The sequence below is a fragment of the Arachis hypogaea genome, chromosome 13, assembly GCF_003086295.3.
Source record: "Arachis hypogaea cultivar Tifrunner chromosome 13, arahy.Tifrunner.gnm2.J5K5, whole genome shotgun sequence".
Lineage (NCBI taxonomy): Eukaryota > Viridiplantae > Streptophyta > Magnoliopsida > Fabales > Fabaceae > Arachis > Arachis hypogaea.
The window spans coordinates 2,943,268-2,960,252 of NC_092048.1; the positions used below are offsets into that span (position 1 = coordinate 2,943,268).

General features: G+C 26.7%; 1 protein-coding gene and 1 long non-coding RNA gene across 2 annotated transcripts; one reads left to right on the forward strand and one right to left on the reverse strand.

Annotated features, from left to right (window-relative positions):
• The first annotated feature begins 279 nt into the window (after positions 1-279).
• LOC112736452 (probable CoA ligase CCL7) lies at positions 280-3,241 on the forward strand. Its single transcript, XM_025785921.3, has 6 exons — positions 280-1,293; positions 2,088-2,277; positions 2,373-2,518; positions 2,628-2,695; positions 2,766-2,868; positions 2,948-3,241. Exons 1-6 carry the CDS (start codon positions 280-282, stop codon positions 3,059-3,061), a joined length of 1,635 nt encoding a protein of 544 aa, XP_025641706.1. The 3' UTR covers positions 3,062-3,241.
• A 396-nt stretch (positions 3,242-3,637) lies between these two features.
• Positions 3,638-9,707, reverse strand: LOC112736453 (uncharacterized). Its single transcript, XR_011870152.1, has 3 exons — positions 9,574-9,707; positions 4,571-4,642; positions 3,638-3,936 (listed from the first exon to the last, which is right to left on the reverse strand). It is a non-coding gene; the product is annotated as an uncharacterized lncRNA (long non-coding RNA).
• Between the last annotated feature and the right edge of the window lie 7,278 nt (positions 9,708-16,985).

Consider the following 16,985-nt stretch of genomic DNA (forward strand, 5'->3'; position numbering starts at 1 on the left):
TCCTTAGCTTGTCACAAATGGCTAGTATTCATTTTCTTTCTAAATACACATCACCATATTAAATCTTTGACCTTGGTGTTTATCCAATTTTTTGGTATTAGATGTCGTAATTTCTTCACTAATGGTTGATTAATTCATCATGAACTCCATAACACAAAAGCCACAATCCATAACTCATCAATGAATGAATACCTTGCGACCTAACTAACAAAAGATAAATGCTATTTGCGCACATTCAACAACTCACTCTCTCTCTCTCACACACACACCACCACCACCATGCAGCGATCCGGTTACGGCGCCGACGGAATATATAGGTCCTTGAGACCTTCCTTTTCCCTTCCCAAAACCACCACCTCCCTCACCTCCTTCCTCTTCCAAAACACCACCGCCACCTCCTCCTCCGCTTCCAAAACCGCCCTCATCGACGCCGATACCTCCGAAACACTCACCTTCCGCCAACTCAAAACCACCGTCGCCAAGCTCTCTCACGCCCTCCTCCGCCTCGGCCTCAAAAAACACGACGTTCTCCTCATCCTCGCCCCAAACTCCATCCACTTCCCTATCTTGTTCCTCGCCGCCACCGCCATCGGCGCCGTCGTGACCACCGCGAACCCTCTTTACACCGTGACGGAGCTCTCCAAACAAATAAACAACTCCAACCCGAAGCTCGTGGTCACAGTTGCAGAATTATACGAGAAAGTCAGATCCTTCAAGTTCGAATTGCCCGCAGTGTTAATCGGTTCCGAAACGACACCAGAAACAATCAATTATAGTCGTTTAATGGAAGAAGTGGCAGGCGAGAATGAGTTACCAGTAAACGACGTGAATGAAGACGATACGGCAGCGCTTTTGTATTCTTCGGGAACGACGGGAGTGAGCAAGGGCGTGATTCTGACGCACGGGAATTTCATAGCGGCTGCGTTGATGATTGGAATGGACGACGATTACGTGGACGAAATTGAGGGAGTAAACGACAGCGTGTACCTCTGCGTTTTACCGATGTTCCACGTATTCGGGTTGGCGGTTATCTTGTACGCGCAGCTTAGAAGAGGGAGCACGGTGGTGTCCATGAGGAGATTCGAGTTGGAGAAGTTTCTAGAAGGCATTGAGAAGCACAAGGTGACGAACCTTTGGGTTGTGCCTCCGATCCTGCTTGCGATGGCCAAGCACAGCGTTGTGGATAAGTATGACGTGTCATCGTTGAGAAGGATTGGTTCCGGTGCTGCTCCTCTTGGCAAGGACTTGATGCGAGATTGTGCCAACCGTTTTCCTCATGCTGCTCTCATTCAGGTCATCATATATAACATTACTATTAAACTCATATTTAAATTTTAATATACTCATAATCCAAGTTACCATAGATTGTCTAAGCTGCTAAGGTGTTTTTACCAACAATAACAAGTTCATTTAGGCCAAAGAGAAAGAGTGAGTAGTTTAGGGTGAAGACTGAACAAGTTGTGTGGACTAAACTAATTCCGTATTACAACTGTACAAGTCATTTACGCAATGCAACTTTGGTTGGTTGTGTGGACCATCTTGAGGCAAGAATTTTGTTGCTTAAAGTTTTTCTTTTTTTTTCTTATGGTATTTTTGAAGCCCAATAGTCTTGATAGAGTTAAAGGTTAATTTGTTACAAATCTAAATTTTATTTAAGAATTTGTGATTGTTAACGGTCTTCTATATATAAAGTTAGATTTGACATTGGTTTAAGTATACGTGTGAATTGATCGTTCAATTACCATATTAGATTTTCCTAGTCACTTATTATGGTTGGCTAATTCTTCAATTATGATAGGCATACAATAAAATTAATTACTAATATTAAATATATGTTAAAATATAAAATATATATCGAAAATGAATTAAATACGTGGCTAATTTTAGTATAAAAATAAATTTATGCTAATTCTTTAATATTGAATTAGTTTAATATTGACAATGAGTAATAGCTCAAATGGCATAGTCTCTCCATACTCAATTAAGAGGTTGCGGATTCGAGTTTCATATCTTTAGTAAAAAAAAAAAGAATTAGTTTAATATTGAGTTATTAATGCTCTGATTTAGTATTTGTATCGTAATTCCAGGGGTATGGGATGACAGAAACTTGTGGCATTATTTCTGTGGAGAATCCAAGAGCAGGGGTTCGTCATAGTGGTTCAACTGGAATGCTAGTTTCTGGAGTGGAAGCTCAAATCATGAGTGTTGATACGAACAAGCCCCTTCCCCCTAAACAATTGGGTGAGATTTGGGTACGGGGTCCAAATATGATGAAAGGTACACATTAATTTCTTTATTAATTATTATATATTATGCCAGAGTCAGACTCAGACTCGTTAATTTTTAATTTTATTTGGTAAAACAAATTTCAGGTTATTTTAAGAATCCAGAGGCTACAAGATCAACTATAGATAGCAAAGGGTGGGTACATACCGGAGATCTTGGATATTTTGATGAGGAGGGTCAACTTTATGTTGTTGACCGTCTTAAAGAACTCATCAAGTATAAAGGTCTTCAGGTACATAACCATCCCATTAACTATAGATAATGAAATTATTAGTGATATTAAATAGATGTTTGTTATTCATTATTATATATGGTAATTAACTTTGTTAATATTAATATAGGTTGCACCAGCAGAACTTGAAGGACTTCTCGTTTCTCACCCTCAAATATTAGATGCTGTTGTCATCCCGTAAGTAACAATTAATATTTAATTATTATGCTAATAATTGGGTTAATTAATTAGTTTAATTTGTGTTTAGATATCCGGATGATGAGGCTGGTGAGGTTCCAATTGCCTTTGTTGTTCGTTCACCCAACACTTCACTCACTGAACAAGATGTTCAGAAGTTTATTGCTAATCAGGTTAATTAACATAAACATTGTTATTGCTAATCAGTTTTTAATTGATCCTATCTGAATGGTTGGAATGTGTGCATTGCAGGTTGCACCATTCAAAAGATTGCGAAGGGTGACATTCATCAACAGTGTTCCTAAGACAGCTTCAGGAAAAATACTCAGAAGAGACCTCATAGCAAAAGTACGATCCAAAATATAGAAAGATATTCTAAACCATTAAATTTCCATTGAGTGTTGATTTATAACATTATAAGCACTCTGTACTAGTAGAAATAAGATCAACAAAATTTCAATTTGCTTGGATAAGGACTTCCAACAAGGAGTTAATAAATTTTGTATGGTTTAATAAATTAATTAATTCTTTCAATACCAAAATAAAGCTTGTTTTCTTCTTTTGTGTTTTGGTAATTACATAATAATTAACATTCTTCTGGATATAATTTGTTTGAAATATTGTTAAGAGCAATGCTAGGGGGACAGCAACTTTTGTGATTAGTAGCCATCAAATAGTCATCAATGATGATTTAATAGTGTGAGATTGGTGTGAGATTTCATCCAATGGCTCACCTTTCTTTGTTGGTTACATGTTGGCCAAAATTCAATAAAATTGCTGACCCCCTAGACTTTTCCTATTGTTAATATGGAGTTGTTGATTCTATGAATTGACGAAGTCATCGTCGGGTAATTTGGATTGTCATCAAATCACATTGCAATTTCTCCTCCAATTGCATTGCCTGAACTTTTGTGGAAACAATATATATTGAAAACTATAATATCAAGATGCAATATATATTAATTTCATATTTCATATGTGTAAAAATTTGATAAGCGTAAGTACACAATTGTATAAAAATTGGTGTTATCAGATATTGCCCAAAAATTTCTTAAAAAAGTTGTTAGAAAAATCAAAAGATGTTACAAGTGATACACGAATAAAGAATCTAAGAATGAAATCTATATATATATATACAAGTTGTATCTAAAGACTCAGCCTTGTTCCAACCTGTGTGAATATGTACGGAGAGTATACTCATATCGTTCTCTATGTCGGGTACCACCACATCAAGAGAGAAGCTAGTAAAGATACTATGATACATAAGTAGTTAATGATTGTTCAAATATAATCACTAATAATTAATAATATTAATTCATAGATAATGACACCAGGCCAGGAATTAAAGCTTAGAGATCAATCTTTTTGCAGTTTTGATGATAGATCAATCTTTCTCATGAGATATGCTAATTAGTTAATACAAGAAAACATAATATCGTAGCGGGTCGAACTTGTTAGTAATTAACTAATTAAACAAGCTACACTTATCAATAAATTTGTTATTAGTTTAATAACTAATATGACCATATTTAGTCCAAAACAAAAAGTTCAATTACAAAAAAAAAAGAAAAAAAAATACTCTTTGAATTGACATGAACTCATGAGTTAAACTCGATTTAATATAAATTAAGCTAGTCTTGGGACAATAAATAAATAGCGGCTATTTTCATAAAAAGTGAAAATAATATTGTAAATTATTAAATGACTTATTTATATATTTAGTCAAACATAAAATAATTCATAATATCGTATATCCGAAAGTAACCAACTAAACAAATAAATACATATATTTTTAACATAATACACAAATGGTACAAATAATATTAGTAGATATTATAAAATATATAAATTAAAGAAACTGAAGATAAAGATTACCTTTTAAGACCTTTGTATCCGAGGCTGCTGTATTGAAGTTGATGATGATAGCCAACAATACATGGCATTTACCTGCAAATGCACCGGCACCTTAGCCATTTCCACATATACTTTATTACTTCTTATTTTTTCTTTTTCTAAATGAAATGTTGTCGAGTAAAAAAAGGCATATGGGAAAACCCAAGTAAAGTGCAGGTGCAAATGCAGATAAAGGCCACATATTGGTGCACGCAATTGTATATGACGGCTAAGTGAAGGAGTGAAAGAGAGAAAGAAAGTTGAGATATGTGATTCCATTGGTAAGAAAGAATTGCTACTTAAATATATATACACTCGTGATCAGAATAATTGGTTACCACACGTGATTTTTTTTCATCATGTGACCCTAATAGTCATTTATGATATTATTATGGTTTTTTACGGTGGCAAATTACATGTATTCAGGCCAATGATTAATAGCTCAAATAACATAGTCTTCTCATACTCAATTAAGAGGTTGCGGGTTCGAGTCTCATATCTTTGATAAAAAAAAAAATTACATGTATTCAGTTTTTATTATAAAAAATATTTTGCACGATATACTAATTACATATTTTTATTATTATATATTTCTATATATATTGTTTTTAAAGTAATCAATTACTAAAATAGCTAAAATTCTTATAAATAAATAATTAAACTTTTAATGAATAAAAGAATTATTCACCAATATATTTTGTATTTTTATTTGTATTTTAATTTAAAAATAAATTTAATTTGGCTATATTATTTATAAAGTTCAATTATGTTCCTATGACTTTGAGTTTAAATATGAATCTAATTTAATTATATTTAAAATTATTGGTATTTTGCTAGACAGAATTAAATTTAGAAAAGTTGAATAAGTCCAATGTTACTCGTATTTATTATTTCCTTGTTTTACTATATATCAATATCTAAATATCTAAAATAGTTTCTAAAACATATAGGATAAATTAAAGAATATTTGGAACCAATTGGAGTAGACACTGTCTATCTATCTAAAAAGGATGGACAGATTTAGAGGGTGCCCTTTTCCATAGAATTTTCGACAACTCCTTTAATGTAATTTTATACTAATTATAGTAGTATGCGAATGGAAAGGAAGATTTCAAATTTTATTCTTTTTTAATTTTGTTAAGATATTGTTAAATTTTAAAATTAGGATTTTTTTAGTGGGAGTAGTTTAACTTTTTTTTTCCTTTACTTGTGGACTTTAGTTTCTTTGTTTAATATTTTGTCGTATCTAAAAAATATTAAGATATGATTTGATTAATATATAATTTAATAATTTTTTAATTAAATTTATTAAATAAAATTTAGTTAAATATATTAAATTATATAATATTTATTTATTAATTTTACATAAAAATAAGTAAATATCCGTACGTTAGTTTTCATCTAATTAATATACTAGTTAGTTAATTACTAAAATCCCTCCCTTTATATTAGTTTCTGGATGAGTGGTGGCTAGCTAAAAGCCTCAAAGGCAAATCTTTTGTGCTAATAAAGCAAAAAAGAGAGCAGATAAAAATGGTCATTAGAGGTTGATTTGATTGTGATTTAGATTTAGATTAGATAAGAATCTGAGAAGATCTGTATTGCTATTTTTAGTGGTGTGACGAGAAAGATTAAAAACATCATAATTTATTATTTTTAATTATTATTTAGTTATTAATTTAATATTTTTAGTTTAATTGTTTAATTTAATAATATTTTTTATTTTTTATTTTTAAATATTAATAAATAATTAATGACAAAAAAATAATAAATAAATTGTGATAGTTTTCTATTATTTCCGGTGATGTGATATATATCTTCAAAATAAAGTAAGAAAGAGCTACCTGTCAAAGGAAAGAAACTAGCTGTGCACCCGCATGTCCGCCACACACAACCTGGTCTACTTCCACGTGAATCAAACCTTTCTCAAACACGTGTATGGTTCATACTTTCTTGGGAGTTGCCCCTGCTTCCTCTAAAATATCTATTTCCTTATATCAACTTTTTTATTTTTCATTGCTAGAATTGGAATTTGTCAAACATCCAACCAACTTTCATCTTTCAATAAGAATGTGACTTAACAGTGCATATCCAACAAAAAATTTGGATCAACATACTCTCTCTGTTATATGCCAGTGCACCAATAACCATTAAACATGACTGAACTGCTTAATTAATTAGCCTAATGTGTTAAAAATGTGTTAACAACCACTACCATCCTTTTTTATCTTTTGGATGTGATGTACCATAAATGTAAAACTCCCATATCCAATATAAATACGGAGAGAATTTTGATTGAATGGGTATAATTCAACTCTAAAAATTAGTGTTCGAAAATATATGAACATATATTTGCAAGTGAATGAGTGGTCTAATAATATTAGGTCAGATAATCTCTATTATATTTAAGTTGAAATTGAGTGTGTCTAATTTAATTCTAAAAATGAACTTATAAAGAGAGAAAGATTTTGTATTTATAAATAATTTGAAACTTTATACTTAAGGAATGTGAAACTTGTAATATTTTTTGTTTTTGTTTTTGAACTAGTGCAATATATTTGAAGTACTTAACTATTTTGAGACTTTTAGATCACATATATCCTCTTGAGAAAAAGAAAAGAGAAGGGCCCTCGCAAGGATACAACTGAAGCATGTGGAAAGGGGAGTTTTTGGTGAAGTAACTATTCTTTTGAGATGAGAATAAATTGCTCCAAGGGCACATTACCGGCCCTAAAAAGAGAGAGTTTTTGTTGGATTAAGGAGAGCCCTCTTTAATATTTTTTTGGGTGAGAGAACTGCTTTACATATTGGGCCTATAAAGCATGGGCCCAAATTAAAGGAAGCGCAAGAGCAAAGAAGTTTCTACTATGGCGTTGGGTACTTGGGTGAGTTGGGTCAAGTCAATGATAAATAACGAAAGAAGGAAGGAAAGTGGAAAGAGATGGGAAGAATGTTACGCCAAGAGTCCAGCGTGGCCCCCGTGGGTAGTATCATACACGCGCCAGCGTTATTGAGATCACTGTACTACACACTACACCCCTATATATAGCGTTATAGCTAAAGTTCCATTTAGCAAGTAATATCAGAATATTCTAGTTTTGTTCAAAAGGGTTGTCTTTATTAATTCTCATTCACAAAGTTAGAACTGCAATATTCATGATAAAATATTAAAAAGAAGGGAGAGTGCTATGTAAACAATGATCATCTTAAATAATATTAATAACTATTAATTAAATAAAAATATACTATATTTTAATTTAATGTTATTAATTAAATTTAAGATTAATTTACTCTTTTAACTTTATTAATTCACATTATTTACATATTGTTCGAAAATGCTGTTGTTACCTATACTTTTTCTAGAGAGAAAGGTAGTCATTCTTTTTTTTTTTTTTCTAATATAGTGATTAACATATATAAGTATGGATAAATACTTTTTGAAATGAAGGTTCTTGTTTCTTCCCACACAAAGTTAGACAAAAATCAAATAGAGGGGGATACGATGGTCAAGGTATCGTAAGCTTATTAGCATAACGGTTCAACTAGGTATCCTTTAAATATGGTACAATTTTCAGCCTTTTCTTACAATAATTCAAAAAAAATAAAACTAACACATATAAAAATTGTAAATAGATTTAGTGTCTTTAAGAATTAAATTTATATTTAAAATTCAAATTAAATCAAACTAACATTTAAAATTTAAATCTTAAATTTCTGTTTTAAATTTAATATATTTAATATAATAATATTTTATAATTTAAATACACATCTAAAATTCAAATTACTCAAAATTTAAAATTTAACTTTTAAAATTCTAAAGGTTTTTTACATTTTAGAATGGATTAACTCTGACGGGTGCAAGAAAATTATGATTAAGTTCTATTTAGTAGTGTGTTAATGATCGAAAGATATTATTTTTGTTGCATAGTTTTCATAGTCAATTAGCTTGTTGGGTTGGTTGTATGGGCTAGTTACACTGAAATTAAAGAAATACATCTATTTGTTGGGATAAGAATAAAGATAAGAACTTGTACAAGTAATTAGCGTAGATTATTACGATTCAGGACGTGTACTTAATTAGTTTGAGTAAAGAAGTAAAAAGTAATCTAGAGTTTATAAGAGAAGATGTAGTTGGTATAGTCATAAAAATTGTGTTTTTATTTTTCAATTATAACACATCTAATAGTATGATATTATATACAAAATATTCTTAAAACACATCTAAAATGATAAAAATCTAGTTTTTAGATATAAACGTTTTCAAAATCGTTAAATTCTAGTTTTTAAATAAAAACGTGCATAATACAATTAATCTTTTGATTTTTGATTCAATAAAATGCATCTAATATTTATTATTTAAATTATTGGTTGGATTTTTTCGTTACTTTTCAATGATAACACATCTAATAGTATGATATTATATACAAAATATTTTAAAACACATCTAAAATTGTAAAAATCTATGATGTGTTATAATCGAAAAATAACAACACAATTTTAAATTAATTGTTGATTATAATAATTTTGAAAACTAATAAGTATCGAAAAAAATTCAACTAATAATTTAAATAATAAATATTATATTCATTTGATCGAATAAAAAATCAAAAGATTAATTGTATTATTAACGTTTAAATTTAAATATTTAAAGTTAGCCTGATTTTAGATGTGTTTTAAAAATATTTTGAATAAAATATCATACTATCATATGTGTTATAATTGATAAATAACAACAGAATTTTTATGACCATATCAATTACATCTTCTTTCTTAAATTCCAGATTTTTTTTTGCTTCTTTGCTCAAATTACTTACGTAGAAAGTACTTTATTTGCAACAACTTTATTAATAAAATTAAATAAGATCAACCTTGTTCCAATTAAATCAGCAGAGTATTTTTATGTTTAAATTAAAATATAATTAAAAATATTGAACATGATATTTCTTAACAAATTACATAAATACATATGTGAAAAATAATGATACCTTTCACCAATGCAAAATGAGAGAGTGCTTCAGCTGGAAAGTGGTGATAGTCTTCATCAATGAAGACGAGATGGAGAATTCAGCTGGCAGCGTCCTTTTTGGTTTGGAATTCACTAATGCGTATGAATGTCACGTAGAATAAGAAATTTAAAAAACTGTATCTGTTACGTGAAGTTACGAAAGTAAAGCAAATTCACAGTAACAACCAATAAAGTGGGTGGGTTTTAAAATTTAAATTTAAATTAAAATCTAATTATAGATATGTATCTACAAAATAGGAACATACTACACTAAAAAAATAATTAAATATTATTTAAATTTGATTAAAGGCTGATTAAAGGCTGATTAATATTGTACAACTAGCATTTCCCTTAGCCGGTTCAACTAGGTATCCTTTAAATATGGTACAATTTTCAGCCTTTTCTTACAATAATTCAAAAAAAATAAAACTAACACATATAAAATTGTAAATAGATTTAGTGTCTTTAAGAATTAAATTTATATTTAAAATTCAAATTAAATCAAACTAACATTTAAAATTTAAATCTTAAATTTCTGTTTTAAATTTAATATATTTAATATAATAATATTTTATAATTTAAATACACATCTAAAATTCAAATTACTCAAAATTTAAAATTTAACTTTTAAAATTCTAAAGGTTTTTTACATTTTAGAATGGATTAACTCTGACGGGTGCAAGAAAATTATGATTAAGTTCTATTTAGTAGTGTGTTAATGATCGAAAGATATTATTTTTGTTGCATAGTTTTCATAGTCAATTAGCTTGTTGGGTTGGTTGTATGGGCTAGTTACACTGAAATTAAAAGAAATACATCTATTTGTTGGGATAAGAATAAAGATAAGAACTTGTACAAGTAATTAGCGTAGATTATTACGATTCAGGACGTGTACTTAATTAGTTTGAGTAAAGAAGTAAAAAGTAATCTAGAGTTTATAAGAGAAGATGTAGTTGGTATAGTCATAAAAAATTGTGTTTTTATTTTTCAATTATAACACATCTAATAGTATGATATTATATACAAAATATTCTTAAAACACATCTAAAATGATAAAAATCTAGTTTTTAGATATAAACGTTTTCAAAATCGTTAAATTCTAGTTTTTAAATAAAAACGTGCATAATACAATTAATCTTTTGATTTTTGATTCAATAAAATGCATCTAATATTTATTATTTAAATTATTGGTTGGATTTTTTCGTTACTTTTCAATGATAACACATCTAATAGTATGATATTATATACAAAATATTTTAAAACACATCTAAAATTGTAAAAATCTATGATGTGTTATAATCGAAAAATAACAACACAATTTTAAATTAATTGTTGATTATAATAATTTTGAAAACTAATAAGTATCGAAAAAAATTCAACTAATAATTTAAATAATAAATATTATATTCATTTGATCGAATAAAAAATCAAAAGATTAATTGTATTATTAACGTTTAAATTTAAATATTTAAAGTTAGCCTGATTTTAGATGTGTTTTAAAAATATTTTGAATAAAATATCATACTATCATATGTGTTATAATTGATAAATAACAACAGAATTTTTATGACCATATCAATTACATCTTCTTTCTTAAATTCCAGATTTTTTTTTGCTTCTTTGCTCAAATTACTTACGTAGAAAGTACTTTATTTGCAACAACTTTATTAATAAAATTAAATAAGATCAACCTTGTTCCAATTAAATCAGCAGAGTATTTTTATGTTTAAATTAAAATATAATTAAAAATATTGAACATGATATTTCTTAACAAATTACATAAATACATATGTGAAAAATAATGATACCTTTCACCAATGCAAAATGAGAGAGTGCTTCAGCTGGAAAGTGGTGATAGTCTTCATCAATGAAGACGAGATGGAGAATTCAGCTGGCAGCGTCCTTTTTGGTTTGGAATTCACTAATGCGTATGAATGTCACGTAGAATAAGAAATTTAAAAAACTGTATCTGTTACGTGAAGTTACGAAAGTAAAGCAAATTCACAGTAACAACCAATAAAGTGGGTGGGTTTTAAAATTTAAATTTAAATTAAAATCTAATTATAGATATGTATCTACAAAATAGGAACATACTACACTAAAAAAATAATTAAATATTATTTAAATTTGATTAAAGGCTGATTAAAGGCTGATTAATATTGTACAACTAGCATTTCCCTTAGCCGGTTCAACTAGGTATCCTTTAAATATGGTACAATTTTCAGCCTTTTCTTACAATAATTCAAAAAAAATAAAACTAACACATATAAAAATTGTAAATAGATTTAGTGTCTTTAAGAATTAAATTTATATTTAAAATTCAAATTAAATCAAACTAACATTTAAAATTTAAATCTTAAATTTCTGTTTTAAATTTAATATATTTAATATAATAATATTTTATAATTTAAATACACATCTAAAATTCAAATTACTCAAAATTTAAAATTTAACTTTTAAAATTCTAAAGGTTTTTTACATTTTAGAATGGATTAACTCTGACGGGTGCAAGAAAATTATGATTAAGTTCTATTTAGTAGTGTGTTAATGATCGAAAGATATTATTTTTGTTGCATAGTTTTCATAGTCAATTAGCTTGTTGGGTTGGTTGTATGGGCTAGTTACACTGAAATTAAAAGAAATACATCTATTTGTTGGGATAAGAATAAAGATAAGAACTTGTACAAGTAATTAGCGTAGATTATTACGATTCAGGACGTGTACTTAATTAGTTTGAGTAAAGAAGTAAAAAGTAATCTAGAGTTTATAAGAGAAGATGTAGTTGGTATAGTCATAAAAAATTGTGTTTTTATTTTTCAATTATAACACATCTAATAGTATGATATTATATACAAAATATTCTTAAAACACATCTAAAATGATAAAAATCTAGTTTTTAGATATAAACGTTTTCAAAATCGTTAAATTCTAGTTTTTAAATAAAAACGTGCATAATACAATTAATCTTTTGATTTTTGATTCAATAAAATGCATCTAATATTTATTATTTAAATTATTGGTTGGATTTTTTCGTTACTTTTCAATGATAACACATCTAATAGTATGATATTATATACAAAATATTTTAAAACACATCTAAAATTGTAAAAATCTATGATGTGTTATAATCGAAAAATAACAACACAATTTTAAATTAATTGTTGATTATAATAATTTTGAAAACTAATAAGTATCGAAAAAAATTCAACTAATAATTTAAATAATAAATATTATATTCATTTGATCGAATAAAAAATCAAAAGATTAATTGTATTATTAACGTTTAAATTTAAATATTTAAAGTTAGCCTGATTTTAGATGTGTTTTAAAAATATTTTGAATAAAATATCATACTATCATATGTGTTATAATTGATAAATAACAACAGAATTTTTATGACCATATCAATTACATCTTCTTTCTTAAATTCCAGATTTTTTTTTGCTTCTTTGCTCAAATTACTTACGTAGAAAGTACTTTATTTGCAACAACTTTATTAATAAAATTAAATAAGATCAACCTTGTTCCAATTAAATCAGCAGAGTATTTTTATGTTTAAATTAAAATATAATTAAAAATATTGAACATGATATTTCTTAACAAATTACATAAATACATATGTGAAAAATAATGATACCTTTCACCAATGCAAAATGAGAGAGTGCTTCAGCTGGAAAGTGGTGATAGTCTTCATCAATGAAGACGAGATGGAGAATTCAGCTGGCAGCGTCCTTTTTGGTTTGGAATTCACTAATGCGTATGAATGTCACGTAGAATAAGAAATTTAAAAAACTGTATCTGTTACGTGAAGTTACGAAAGTAAAGCAAATTCACAGTAACAACCAATAAAGTGGGTGGGTTTTAAAATTTAAATTTAAATTAAAATCTAATTATAGATATGTATCTACAAAATAGGAACATACTACACTAAAAAAATAATTAAATATTATTTAAATTTGATTAAAGGCTGATTAAAGGCTGATTAATATTGTACAACTAGCATTTCCCTTAGCCGGTTCAACTAGGTATCCTTTAAATATGGTACAATTTTCAGCCTTTTCTTACAATAATTCAAAAAAAATAAAACTAACACATATAAAAATTGTAAATAGATTTAGTGTCTTTAAGAATTAAATTTATATTTAAAATTCAAATTAAATCAAACTAACATTTAAAATTTAAATCTTAAATTTCTGTTTTAAATTTAATATATTTAATATAATAATATTTTATAATTTAAATACACATCTAAAATTCAAATTACTCAAAATTTAAAATTTAACTTTTAAAATTCTAAAGGTTTTTTACATTTTAGAATGGATTAACTCTGACGGGTGCAAGAAAATTATGATTAAGTTCTATTTAGTAGTGTGTTAATGATCGAAAGATATTATTTTTGTTGCATAGTTTTCATAGTCAATTAGCTTGTTGGGTTGGTTGTATGGGCTAGTTACACTGAAATTAAAAGAAATACATCTATTTGTTGGGATAAGAATAAAGATAAGAACTTGTACAAGTAATTAGCGTAGATTATTACGATTCAGGACGTGTACTTAATTAGTTTGAGTAAAGAAGTAAAAAGTAATCTAGAGTTTATAAGAGAAGATGTAGTTGGTATAGTCATAAAAAATTGTGTTTTTATTTTTCAATTATAACACATCTAATAGTATGATATTATATACAAAATATTCTTAAAACACATCTAAAATGATAAAAATCTAGTTTTTAGATATAAACGTTTTCAAAATCGTTAAATTCTAGTTTTTAAATAAAAACGTGCATAATACAATTAATCTTTTGATTTTTGATTCAATAAAATGCATCTAATATTTATTATTTAAATTATTGGTTGGATTTTTTCGTTACTTTTCAATGATAACACATCTAATAGTATGATATTATATACAAAATATTTTAAAACACATCTAAAATTGTAAAAATCTATGATGTGTTATAATCGAAAAATAACAACACAATTTTAAATTAATTGTTGATTATAATAATTTTGAAAACTAATAAGTATCGAAAAAAATTCAACTAATAATTTAAATAATAAATATTATATTCATTTGATCGAATAAAAAATCAAAAGATTAATTGTATTATTAACGTTTAAATTTAAATATTTAAAGTTAGCCTGATTTTAGATGTGTTTTAAAAATATTTTGAATAAAATATCATACTATCATATGTGTTATAATTGATAAATAACAACAGAATTTTTATGACCATATCAATTACATCTTCTTTCTTAAATTCCAGATTTTTTTTTGCTTCTTTGCTCAAATTACTTACGTAGAAAGTACTTTATTTGCAACAACTTTATTAATAAAATTAAATAAGATCAACCTTGTTCCAATTAAATCAGCAGAGTATTTTTATGTTTAAATTAAAATATAATTAAAAATATTGAACATGATATTTCTTAACAAATTACATAAATACATATGTGAAAAATAATGATACCTTTCACCAATGCAAAATGAGAGAGTGCTTCAGCTGGAAAGTGGTGATAGTCTTCATCAATGAAGACGAGATGGAGAATTCAGCTGGCAGCGTCCTTTTTGGTTTGGAATTCACTAATGCGTATGAATGTCACGTAGAATAAGAAATTTAAAAAACTGTATCTGTTACGTGAAGTTACGAAAGTAAAGCAAATTCACAGTAACAACCAATAAAGTGGGTGGGTTTTAAAATTTAAATTTAAATTAAAATCTAATTATAGATATGTATCTACAAAATAGGAACATACTACACTAAAAAAATAATTAAATATTATTTAAATTTGATTAAAGGCTGATTAAAGGCTGATTAATATTGTACAACTAGCATTTCCCTTAGCCGGTTCAACTAGGTATCCTTTAAATATGGTACAATTTTCAGCCTTTTCTTACAATAATTCAAAAAAAATAAAACTAACACATATAAAAATTGTAAATAGATTTAGTGTCTTTAAGAATTAAATTTATATTTAAAATTCAAATTAAATCAAACTAACATTTAAAATTTAAATCTTAAATTTCTGTTTTAAATTTAATATATTTAATATAATAATATTTTATAATTTAAATACACATCTAAAATTCAAATTACTCAAAATTTAAAATTTAACTTTTAAAATTCTAAAGGTTTTTTACATTTTAGAATGGATTAACTCTGACGGGTGCAAGAAAATTATGATTAAGTTCTATTTAGTAGTGTGTTAATGATCGAAAGATATTATTTTTGTTGCATAGTTTTCATAGTCAATTAGCTTGTTGGGTTGGTTGTATGGGCTAGTTACACTGAAATTAAAAGAAATACATCTATTTGTTGGGATAAGAATAAAGATAAGAACTTGTACAAGTAATTAGCGTAGATTATTACGATTCAGGACGTGTACTTAATTAGTTTGAGTAAAGAAGTAAAAAGTAATCTAGAGTTTATAAGAGAAGATGTAGTTGGTATAGTCATAAAAAATTGTGTTTTTATTTTTCAATTATAACACATCTAATAGTATGATATTATATACAAAATATTCTTAAAACACATCTAAAATGATAAAAATCTAGTTTTTAGATATAAACGTTTTCAAAATCGTTAAATTCTAGTTTTTAAATAAAAACGTGCATAATACAATTAATCTTTTGATTTTTGATTCAATAAAATGCATCTAATATTTATTATTTAAATTATTGGTTGGATTTTTTCGTTACTTTTCAATGATAACACATCTAATAGTATGATATTATATACAAAATATTTTAAAACACATCTAAAATTGTAAAAATCTATGATGTGTTATAATCGAAAAATAACAACACAATTTTAAATTAATTGTTGATTATAATAATTTTGAAAACTAATAAGTATCGAAAAAAATTCAACTAATAATTTAAATAATAAATATTATATTCATTTGATCGAATAAAAAATCAAAAGATTAATTGTATTATTAACGTTTAAATTTAAATATTTAAAGTTAGCCTGATTTTAGATGTGTTTTAAAAATATTTTGAATAAAATATCATACTATCATATGTGTTATAATTGATAAATAACAACAGAATTTTTATGACCATATCAATTACATCTTCTTTCTTAAATTCCAGATTTTTTTTTGCTTCTTTGCTCAAATTACTTACGTAGAAAGTACTTTATTTGCAACAACTTTATTAATAAAATTAAATAAGATCAACCTTGTTCCAATTAAATCAGCAGAGTATTTTTATGTTTAAATTAAAATATAATTAAAAATATTGAACATGATATTTCTTAACAAATTACATAAATACATATGTGAAAAATAATGATACCTTTCACCAATGCAAAATGAGAGAGTGCTTCAGCTGGAAAGTGGTGATAGTCTTCATCAATGAAGACGAGATGGAGAATTCAGCTGGCAGCGTCCTT

What these genes read in the sequence shown, in the direction of transcription:
- LOC112736452 (XM_025785921.3), top strand. Translation starts at nt 280, where the DNA reads ATGCAGCGATCCGGTTACGGCGCCGACGGAATATATAGGTCCTTGAGA. An exon ending in TCAAGTATAAAGGTCTTCAG is followed by an intron (nt 2,519 to 2,627) that starts GTACATAACCAT and finishes ATATTAATATAG; the next exon opens with GTTGCACCAGCAGAACTTGA. An exon ending in TTAGATGCTGTTGTCATCCC is followed by an intron (nt 2,696 to 2,765) that starts GTAAGTAACAAT and finishes ATTTGTGTTTAG; the next exon opens with ATATCCGGATGATGAGGCTG.